The 11,014-nt window shown below is 42.6% G+C and overlaps 1 protein-coding gene across 3 annotated transcripts; it reads left to right on the forward strand.

Annotated features, from left to right (window-relative positions):
* The first annotated feature begins 36 nt into the window (after window positions 1–36).
* pex1 (peroxisomal biogenesis factor 1) lies at window positions 37–10,734 on the forward strand. Of its 3 annotated transcripts, none has more exons than XM_085791819.1 (24): window positions 37–275; window positions 935–1,081; window positions 1,239–1,322; window positions 1,458–1,572; window positions 2,351–3,051; window positions 3,172–3,291; window positions 3,432–3,552; window positions 3,721–3,827; window positions 3,944–4,029; window positions 4,128–4,260; window positions 4,356–4,452; window positions 4,536–4,706; window positions 4,840–4,994; window positions 5,077–5,263; window positions 5,391–5,557; window positions 6,253–6,387; window positions 6,489–6,553; window positions 6,726–6,868; window positions 7,326–7,429; window positions 7,553–7,729; window positions 8,369–8,611; window positions 9,317–9,511; window positions 9,646–9,776; window positions 10,396–10,734. In XM_085791819.1, the coding sequence occupies exons 1-24, from the start codon at window positions 168–170 to the stop codon at window positions 10,478–10,480; spliced, it is 3,777 nt and encodes a 1,258-aa protein (XP_085647945.1). In that variant the 5' UTR covers window positions 37–167; the 3' UTR covers window positions 10,481–10,734. The 3 variants fall into 3 exon arrangements, with proteins under 3 accessions (XP_085647945.1, XP_085647947.1, XP_085647946.1); XM_085791821.1 differs by having other exon boundaries at window positions 52–275; window positions 7,553–7,708; window positions 10,396–10,733; XM_085791820.1 differs by having other exon boundaries at window positions 52–275; window positions 9,326–9,511; window positions 10,396–10,703.
* The last annotated feature ends 280 nt before the right edge of the window (window positions 10,735–11,014 follow it).

The following is an 11,014-nucleotide window of genomic DNA, read 5'->3' on the forward strand; positions in this document are numbered from 1 at the left end:
GTTGCCGTGCTGTGTCCATGTGTAATATCTTATTTTGAAGAGTAACGCAGCCGGCATCATCTGCTTTGGTCTAGCTGGGCTCAGTCAGAGCACATCGATCGATAATGAACTTTTTGCACACTTAACGTCAGCCGAGCCTCTTGTGCACAGATGCACATGTGGAAATTATGTTTAACAATCAGGGCATTCAACCCATAACTGTTGTTTTTAACAACACAAAAAACTGCTTTCTTCACCTGCCCTCGAGGCTGATATCACATCTTTCCCTGAACGAGGTAAGTTAGCTTTAAGCTAACTTAGCTATCCACCTGTCAATACAATTACCCTGTGTCAGTAGAGGTTTAGTTTGGCTAAACAACGTTTAAGCTAAATGACGAACACGGGCCATCTTGCATTTTCAGCAGTAGCAAGAAGGGATTTAATTCAGTTGTTCCCTGTTAGGGTTTAATAACATAGCAATAACGAATCGTTACTACTTCCTCAAGGTACCAGTTGCGTGTTAGCAGAGACGTTGTTGGTGTTAGTTTGTGTTGCAGAATTAATCATTTCTGAGCTGTTCTCCTGCAGTCCCACTGGGTGGTAACAAAGCATTAAATTAGGAATGGAGCACGAGACGAGTTGAATGCTAAGGCTCTTATAAATTACTGCACTGTCTCTTAATTTGTTTTGCTATGGTATTTAGAATACTTATAAACATAATAAACAACCCTATAGTTGTGTGATATAATTTAATGGAGCGAAATGGCTGGTTTGTCAGAGAAATTATCGGCAAAGCCCCCCTCCAACTTGATATCTTTACACAGAAATCAACCCTGCATTAGTTCTGTCAAGGATTATTGGAAAGAGAGTCCGATGACAAGGACCTGCATGCTGGTAGAAAAGTAGGATGATGATGTTTAATCTTGCTACAGATAAAATGTGCATTGTGTTTCAGAACCAAGCTTTGGAGCTGTCTTGGGGCCACGGGTCTTCACTGTTCCTTAGCTGGACTCTTAACAGAGCTTCCTCTAGCTTTGACAGCCACAGAGTGGAGCTATGTCGACAGCTGGGGGAAAAACTGGGACTGAAAGATGGAGAGCAGGTAGGGCTCTAACAGTGTGGATTCTCTTTTCCTCCCATTTGACGAGACTGTTATCTTTATATGACACAGTGGACATCTTTTGAAATAATTCTCAATTATTGGTTATGTTGTTGATCTGGTTTTTGTATTGACTGACTGGTTGTGTGGTTTCCCTCAGGGCTTCCTGAGACCATGTCACCAGGTCTCATCAGTGCATCAAGTGTTTGTGGAGCCCCTGTCATCTGATGACTGGGAGATCCTGGTGGGTGGACATCATGACTTAAAGCAACGTGAAACCTTATGTCATCATACAAGTGTACATTATGTTTGATACCCATCATTGTTAGGATTGCGACCTAAAAGTCATGTATTGGTTTCCTCTTATTGACACCTCCAGGAGCTTCACAGCGCCTCACTGGAGCAGCAGCTGTTAGATCAGATCAGAGTTGTGTTCCAAGATGCCGTGTTTCCAGTGTGGGTGGACAGCCACACAGCCATCTACATCCGAATAGGTCAGAGTTAATGCACTAACTATGATCTTTTGTCAGTTTCAGACAGTGAGTTGGAGGTACGTTGACTTATCCAAAGGTTAAAATTCACAAACAGAGGTTTTGATAACTTTATAACCCAAAAAAATATATGTAATTTCATGGAGTGAATTTAAAGCAGATATCAGTGGCACGGCCGTTTCGGCTAATGCTGTGTTCAAGGCAGGCTTTTGAAACCGTAAGTTACAGCTTCAAGTCACAACTACGACTTGGTAGCGTTCCAGGTAACCCGTAGCTCGTGTTTTTACCGTTCTGTTGTCTGTGAAAGTTCCCTATAACGGCCACTCGTAACTTCCGACCCGTGAACTCGTACCAGATCGAACTGGTATGACTTCACAGGAAGGAAAAACACAAAGTACGAGTTTCCTTGAACGCACCATGAGTTAGCAGCCCCCGCCTTTTCAGGCATCAATTGGTCCTCGTGCTACGTCACCACATTCACGTGCATCCCTTGGCTGCACACACAGCCCTTCATGCCGTTCTCTCCCCTCATTGGATAACACTTGTATCCCACAAGGAAAATTTTCTCCTCGGGTTACAGCAGAGCAGAGTGACGGAGAGACTCGTGTTTAGGCTGAAATACTTCATGTAAGTGATTGCTGACGGAAAATAGGACTATTTAGGACTTATATTAACAAAAACATTCCACTGATATCTGCTTTAACTTAAGAAAACATTTATCTTGGTCATATCATAAACGTTATTCATGAACACGGTTTGATCAGTGTCTTACTCGTTGCAGCATCACTTTCACCATCTGTGCCCTACGGTCGCCTGGAGCAGTCCACAGAACTAGTTGTTTCTCCGAAGAGCCGTGCTGGAAGTAGCGGTCTGAGTGGTTCCCCAGTGAGGAGCAGCGAGACACAGCATCTTCACAGACAACAGAACCCAGATCCCTCCTCCTCCTCCTCCTCCCCGGGACAGTCGTTAGAAAACACTGCTTGTGTCCCTCAAAACCACCAGTGGGGTGGTATAGCTGACCTGGGGAGCCTCCTACGCTACATTGTAAAAGGCACTTATGAACCCGTTAAAGAGCTGCCACCAGTACCTGGGATCCCTGCCCTCTTTACTGACTCAATCTACAGGGTGAGTGGTGCCCCCCCTGACTCTCTCTGCACCATAAACCACGTTGCAAATGGCGTTATTCATTTATTTCCATGGAGGCGTGGACTAAATGCCGAACTAATTGGAGGACAGTCTTCAGTGACATATGGCCTACTCTCCAAAGTTCCTTCCCCCAAAGAATCGAGGAACAAAGTCAAGCAGGCCATGGACAAAAAGAAGAAGACTGCAGGAACTAAAGGTGCTGCTTCTGTGGTTGAAGGTGAAGAGAAGAAAGAAGAGGAGGCGGTGGTGGTCAGGCTGGTGAGCCATTGTAGTGAGAAGCTTGCAGGCACACAAAGGAGTCCTAGCAAGGGAGAAATCCATTGTGGACGGGTATGGGTAAGTATGCTTTCCAACAGCTGGTCCATTTATGCACCAGTTAACAATGGCCATTTTTTCTCAGTGCACTTCTGCTCTATTAACTTTCTCACAAAAATTATCTTTTTTTTTTTTTTTCAGATCCCTCAGCCCCTTGCCACGAGGTTGAATATCATCCCACATTCAACAGTGAGAATAAAGCCGGTACAATCGGCTATCAAAGTGGCCTCCACTATTCGTCTAAAGCCTATAAAACCACTGGTGAGTGCGGGACAAGCCATCTGTCGTTACAGTGTGGTGTACATCATCAAGTACCAACACGTTTCATTTGTTCAAAGCCGCATTAAATTGAATTCACCCTCTCCCTTATGTCTGTGTGATCTCTGACATTTTCTCTTCAGCCTCAGGAGGGTGATGAGGAGATCCAGACAGCTTTCCTTGGTTGGCTGCACACTCAGAGTCATGAACCTTTAGCCTGTCTGACTCCACGGTCTGGCACCATCCTCCTCCATGGAACTGATGGTAATTCATTACTGCACTAAAAACTTGTTAGAAATATATTTATAAATCATCTACAGACACATATGGAGATGGAAATATCAGATATAAGAGGCTTAAATCATAATGCACCATTTATATTACAGTTCCAATAATATGTCACTGTTCTCCTCCTTTGTTTCTTATGTAAAGCAAAGTTAGAGTTTGCTTTAACTGTGCTGAAACCAGAACCAGAGAATGATCCTCCAGACCAGCTGTTTTTATTAGCACACACTCTAATCCGTAAAGAAGACATACAGGTATGATCATGCACACATTGTGTTCTCATCAATCAATATTCATTTATGATTTCCACAAAAACAGATTACTCCATGCACATGATAAACAAAATAATGTTTCTTTGTGTCACCTTCAGGTAGACAGAGAGTCAGTGACGCCACCGCCGATGAAAGCGGTAGCTGAAACACCCAACCCAGAGCTTCCCTCCCTCAGCACACTTGGGTAAGTGTAGCTGTTCCTCAGCTTTATATGGTTTTATGGAAGGATTTTTTTCAACATTTATTTCTCTCTATATCACTCACGCCTCCGTTTTTCCCCAGTGGGATCGACAAGTTTAGCAAGACTGGATTTGAGTTCATCTCCCACAGCCTTCTGGGTAGTCCCCTCTCAAGAGAGCTTTGTAAAACTGGACAGGGCCTCCAAGGAGGAGCTCTACTCATCACTGGTGCTAAGGTATTTCTTTACAAAACAATAATAGAATAAACTTAAGTCTACAGTGATAATTTTTTAAACTGAAATTTACCATTTACTAATGTTGTTACTTTCAGGGCAGTGGAAAGAGCACTCTGTCCAGAGCCCTCTGCAGGAAAGCGAGAGAAGATTTGGATGCACATGTGGAGGTGGTTGACTGCAGGAAGCTGCAAGGTCAACAAAACTTCCTTACACTCACGTCACTCACTGATTGGTTTTATTTATCATGCATTAACATACATTTTTATTATTTTTAGGCAAAAGAGCAGACACCGTGAGACAGATGCTGCAGGATGTTTTTGAGCAGGCAGAATGGAAGCAACCCTCAGTTGTTCTTCTTGACGACCTGGACCATGTGACAGGTGCACCTACCTCACCTGAACATGAGCAGGGCCCTGAGGCGCTGCTGCACCAGCACATTGCACAGAGTAAGCTATACAAGTTTTTTTTATTTGTATGTCTCTGGGGCGATGGGTTTTGTCATAATTAATCACACACAGTATTACTGTAGTAATTATTCTGGCATTGATGTTAATTCTTCTTGTCTCCTTGTGGCTGCAGGTCTGAAGGATGTAGTGGACGAGGTGGTGGTTCACGCCAGCCTCGTGTGTCTGATCATCACCAGCCAGAGTGAGCACTCTCTCCACCCCTCGCTGACCCAAGTGCAGGGGTCCCACTTCATTCAGGGCTTTGTAAACATCCAGCCACCAGACCAGGTTATGACACAAAATAAACACCCACAGACACACTGTCAGTGTAAAAACAGCAAACCAACAGCTCGTGTATTATTGTTTGCAGGCCCGGAGAGCAGAGATCCTGCGTTGTCTGATCCTCAGAAAGTCTGGTCTATCTGAAGAGACTTTACAGAGTCTCGATCTGGGGGCCGTTGCCAAGGTGACAGAGGGTTATGCACCTCAAGACTTGGCACTGCTGTTGGAGCGAGCTGTCCATGCTAACACTGTACAAAGAGGACACAGTGACCAGGGTAACAAAGACTGTTTACACTCCTCTGCAGTTATAGAATTCAGAAAAAAGCACTTCATGGTTCAAATAGCTTGTTAAGCTAAAGTTTTATTGTTCCACTTAATTTGTCTGCGCTTTGTACTTCTCAGGTGTATGTCTGTCGTGGAGAGACTTTGCACAGGCTCTTAAGGGGTTCACCCCGCCCTCACTGTGGGGGGTTGACCTCCACACTCCAAGCAGTACGGGACTGGAGAAGGTTGGAGGCCTGAGAGAAGTGCGACAGCAGCTAATGGACACCATACTGCTCCCTGCTAAGGTCAGTGTCAGTGCGACCAATCACAAGACAACCTGATGTGTTCACATCCCGATGGAAGCTCCACTGTGCCATACAGCAGCAGGAGTTGCAAAAGTGAATGTGATGGAGGCGTATTTATCATTTATCACCATAAACTCTATTAATCTTTGTAAAGACAAGCAATTAGGAAGTGATAACAGCAGATGGGATCCAAATGAACACATTAATTTTAATTAATTTAACCTGATTTATCGGACAGATTTATTTAATTAAGAAGTTATAACACACAGGGGAGTTCATCAGTCTTATTTAGCCTACCCTCAATTTCCAAACTACTGAATTTATCATGTTTATTATAATTAAAACGGCTTTGTTTTTACCAAATTGACCTGATGTAAAAATGTATCTACAGTTTTCACAAATCACTTACCTTATTACATATTATATATATATTATATTTTTTAAACCTGGCCTTTGAGCCAATTTCCCAAAATTTAGGCTTTTGTGGCAGAGGTCATCAGCCTTTAAGCCTGGTGAAAATTATATTGGTAATGTATTTATAATATGATAATGAAATAATAGCCATTATGTTTGATTACAGCAGATCTAACTTTGACCTAAGGAGGGTTTTTCTCCAGATCAACAGACTTAATTGTCAAAGTGGGAAAATCAAGTGATTGTACAGTAAATTAATGTGTATCTTCGGTGTGTTGCAGTATCCCATCCTGTTCTCAAATCTTCCCATCCGCCACCGCTCAGGAATATTGTTGTATGGAGCTCCTGGTACAGGGAAGACCCTGCTGGCCCAGGCTGTGGCAAAAGACAGTGGTATGAACTTCATCACCGTCAAGGTAGGCTGGACTTTGGCAGGTGCAGTCAAACAGAAGTGTGTGTCTTTCTTTAAGAAAGCGACATGTACCCTCAGTGACACAGGACTTGTTCCTCCCTCCAGGGGCCTGAACTTCTGAGTAAGTACATTGGAGCCAGTGAGCAGGGGGTCCGTGATGTCTTCCAGAGGTCAGTGAACATTTACACTCTTTCCAACACCACACTGAAACTCTATCATGACTCATTGTGATTTATAATAAATAATATCAAGTATTCATACAAGCCCCAGTAACGACTCTTCATGTACTCCTTTTGGAATAATTTCCCCTGTCCTAATCACTACTCACTCTGTCTGTTCCAGGGCACAAGCAGCCAAACCATGCATCCTGTTCTTCGATGAGTTTGACTCTTTGGCCCCCAGGAGGGGCCACGACAGCACCGGTGTGACTGACCGTGTGGTCAACCAACTTCTCACCCAGCTGGACGGTGTGGAAGGACTGCAGGGTAGGCCATATACTGCATACATTATTATGAATATTATTACAGAAAGTCCTGTATTCAGTGCTGCTGTTAAGCTTTCAAAAGGATAGTCCAAAACTTACATTTACATGATGTGTAAAAATGATTTTGTGTAGTTATAAAGTGGTTGTGCCACTCTATGTCTTGCCTGTGAGCAATGACCTCGAAGTATTTCTACTGGTTGCCAGGCAACCTCATGATGATTAAAAGGAACCAGGTGAATGTGAAGTGGCTTGTCCAAGAATGGTCTGTACATAACCTTCCATAAAACACACAGCTTGTTGTTTTTTTATGCAGATGAAAGAAACAAAATATAAAGGGTTTATGAGCTTTAGATTTCCTGTTAGCTACACTGGCTTTGTCCAAAGGGAAAAGACAATTAATCTGTTTCCCCCTGCTCTTGGCAGGGAAAAAAAAGAAATGAATTTATTTGTTTTTGTAGGTGTGTATGTGCTTGCGGCCACCAGCCGTCCAGATCTGATTGACCCAGCCCTGCTGAGACCTGGACGACTGGACAAGTCCCTCTACTGCCCCCCACCTGACCTGGTATGTTGAATTAAATTATTATCAACACTATTAATGACACAAGACTCAATTTATGTGAAGGATGATCTAAGTATTATTAATCCAGCTGCTGACAAAGTATCTCGCCATGTGTCCAATCTCCAGGAGTCTCGTGTGGAGATCCTCAGGGCTCTTTGTGCCGGTGTCCCCCTGGCTGCAGACGTGGACCTGGAGCAGCTGGCGGCAGCAACTGAGCAGTTCACTGGGGCAGACCTGAAGGCCCTTCTCTACAACGCACAGCTGGAAGCCGTCCATAACAGCGTGGGTTCCAGCACACCGCGTGTATGTCTATTGTATTTTCATAATGCCACCACGGATGAGCTCATTGCATAGGGTTGCCTTAGGCCACAATAAAAACCTGAAGGTAGGGAAGTGTTGGCTTGTCCCCTTTCCAATTATTTATGGTGCATGTTGAAGCTGCCAAGGAGTTTTTTTTCCCCTCAAGGCTAATTAAACAAGGAGTTTGTGAGTATCTCAGAATGTATGAGTTGCTCTACTTGTGAGTCCATTATCAGCTTACAGCATAATTCAAATTATTCCCGTCAATAGTGACAAGGATATGACTAAATAACTTAAACAGCGAGGACTGCCAGAGGCAAAATGAACTTTAATTCGAGCTATCTTAAATTGCAGAAACACAGTGAAATTGCTTCGCTTGTTCATAAGTTTTTTTGGGTTTTTTTTTTTAAAGTAATTTTTGGGGGGCATTTTGCCCTTAATTGGATGGTACAGTGGAGAGAGGAAAGTCGGGGATAGAGAGAGAAAGGGGATGACATGCAGCAAAGGGATTAGAACCTATTGCTGCATGGTTTGCACTCTACCATGAGGGACCAGGCGCTCCAACTTGTTTGTGTGTTTTTTGGTTGCTACAATGCCTGTCTACTTATATATTTGTTTTTTTGTTTTATGTGTGAAAATCAGGACTTGACTTCTGGCTCAGACAGCGACATGAGCCTGTCCTCAATGATCTTCCCAAACAACAGCAGTGGCTCAGATGATTCAGTGGGGGAGGGAGACCCGGCTATGAGTTTGGACCAGTCCATGGTTCTCCTGGAGCCCGATGAGTTCCAAGCAGAGGAAGAGCGACATCGCAGCAACGTCTGGAGACTCTACTTTGGAAGCTCCTACGAGTCAGAGTTGGGGAATTCACCAATTTCAGGACTGGTGAGCAGCGCTGTCAAGACAAGATGTGTTAAGCTTTGCTTGGCACAGAGAGCGGAAACACTGTGAAACAGCTTGTGATGCCTGTGTTCAGTGTAAAGAAAAAAGAAAACTCACTTCTTAAAAATCTGTTCATGTACAGATAAGAAAAGAAGATATGAGTTAGAAGCTTGTTTTTATATTTTGGAGTCGGGCCACCTGTTCTACCAGTTTTAAGATAAGCTAACACTTCAACCTCACTTTGAGGAAGAAAGCAAATAAGAATATTAACAAAATGTTGATCTACTCCTTTAAAAGATTAGAGCTCCCCAGGCAATTTTTTTTGGTAGATCTATTACAGAAAGAAGTCCACAAGTATTACCTTCAGTTTGCAGCAAATCCCTGTGGGCAAATGTGAAGTTAGCTGAACATGATTACAAACGAGCTTTCTGACATAATAGAAAATTAAAGATGGCATTAAAAAAATACTGTAATTCAAAGGCAAACACAAAATGTTAGATAACTGACTGTCATGGCTTTGGGAACTTTTAGCGAAAGCAGAGAGCATCATTTGCAGTGGCTCTGGTGTGTATTGTGACACTACCAGTGTGTACACACAATGATCCCAGCCTCTGCTCAGGTTGTCCTAGATCCAATGGAGAAACTCTGTGATCCAGGAACAGTTGTTTCTCATATCTTCCATTTCTGTCCCTTTGCCGTTCCTGGCAGAACTCCCAGTGCGTCTCTGGACCCAACTCTGTGACCCAGGACTGCACCGGGGCATCAGTTCGTGACCCGGGCAGCTCTCTCCCTCCTGTCTACATGTCCTCCATCCAGAGTGGATACGAAGAGCTAAACTCAGAGCAGTTGGAGCACCTACAACAAGACGTTAACAACATCAAGAACAACTACAGGAGAGCTAATGTAAGTGGCAGCGATACAAAACAATCTGTTGTACTGTTTTTGTTCTACTGTGTTCTATATGGCTTCATTCAATACTGCAATCTTTAAAGCTTGTGTACTGAATGCATGATAGCTGTGTTTGTGTGTCTGTGAAGGAGGAGTGCGTTCGGGTCCATTCGGCCTCCAGCCAGCAAGGCCTCTTGCTCTGTCAGGCTCATGTGAACTCTGCCCTGGGTGCGACCAGACCGTCCCTCAGCAAATCTGACTGGAACAGATACAAAAACCTGTGAGTACCAGGACGTCAGAAAGGGCCGTGATATCTGCAACAGCCACAGCAAGTCACTCTAATGTTGACATGTGAAACCATTGTAACAGGAACACATTACTCTGCAGGAAGTCATTTAGGTGTTAATTTATTTTGGGCAGAGAGAAAAAATGTATTTAATAAGTTCAGCTGGCTGCGAAATTTATCAAGTATTTGAATTCTCACCTACAGGAGCAAATGAAAAACATTTCATAAATAGATGTTTCAAAGCTGTTGCCAAGTAGCAACAAGAGGGATATAAATCAATAACATAATTCCTCAAAACATTCAGGATGTTTTATTAAGTCAAATGACTTTGTTGCATATTTTGTGAATTCATGAGAAATATAGCACAAAGCTGGAGGAGACACATTGCACAGTCACTATATATAGCTGCTGACTCATCTCGTGTCAAATGAATGAATAAATAACTTATTAATGCTGGAAAAGACAAGACAAATACTGCAGAGCCTTCTTTGTGTTAATCAATCAAGTCTGGTGTTCAAATGTTGTATGTTAATATTATCTTTCTTTCTTTCTTTCTTTCTTTCTTTCTTTCTTTCTTTCTTTCTTTCTTTCTTTCTTTCTTTCTTTCTCTCAGGTATGAAAGCTTTGCTGGTTCAAGAGGTGGACAATCTGCTCCTTCTGTCACATTTACACCTGGACAACGTGTGACTTTAGCTTGACCAAACACATTAGTCTGACTTAATTAAGTCACTAATTGATATTAATCAAGGTGGTGATTCATTGATAGTTAATTTAACAGGCCGTGTGTGTAATAGTTACAGAGCTGTAAAGACAGTGTTGATTGATAAAATTAATATAAATACTTGAAAACTTTGTTTCCTACTTGATTATGAATGAGACATTTAACTACTTAAAATGTAATTACTGTACATATGTATAATGGTAGAGTGTTTAATTAAAAATGGACACCTCAAAGTTTGTCTACCTTATTTGATGAACCGCTTTCATTATTTTCTATTTACAGCCACTGGATGGAGACACAGTAAGATGTTTTTAACGCTTGATTCAAAGTTTACTCGACATCCCTTCAGTTTAAAACTTTCGAAAGACGATCTAGTTTTGAAATTATTTTAACGGATTGACTTGCTAAAATGGCACAGAATACCCATGTGATTTTACTTCCTATCCCTCTGGTCAGATAACAGCACAGTTGATGTGTGTTGGTCATGAAATGTCAGTATATAATGAGAACG

Source organism: Trachurus japonicus, chromosome 11 (assembly GCF_045865225.1).
Source record: "Trachurus japonicus isolate A0001 chromosome 11, Traja_1.0".
NCBI lineage: Eukaryota > Metazoa > Chordata > Actinopteri > Carangiformes > Carangidae > Trachurus > Trachurus japonicus.

Coding starts and splice junctions, on each gene's coding strand:
- pex1 (XM_085791819.1), top strand. CDS start 168: ATGTTTAACAATCAGGGCATTCAACCCATAACTGTTGTTTTTAACAAC. Junction 6,554..6,725: donor GTCCGTGATGTCTTCCAGAG/GTCAGTGAACAT, acceptor TGTCTGTTCCAG/GGCACAAGCAGCCAAACCAT. Junction 8,612..9,316: donor ATTCACCAATTTCAGGACTG/GTGAGCAGCGCT, acceptor CGTTCCTGGCAG/AACTCCCAGTGCGTCTCTGG.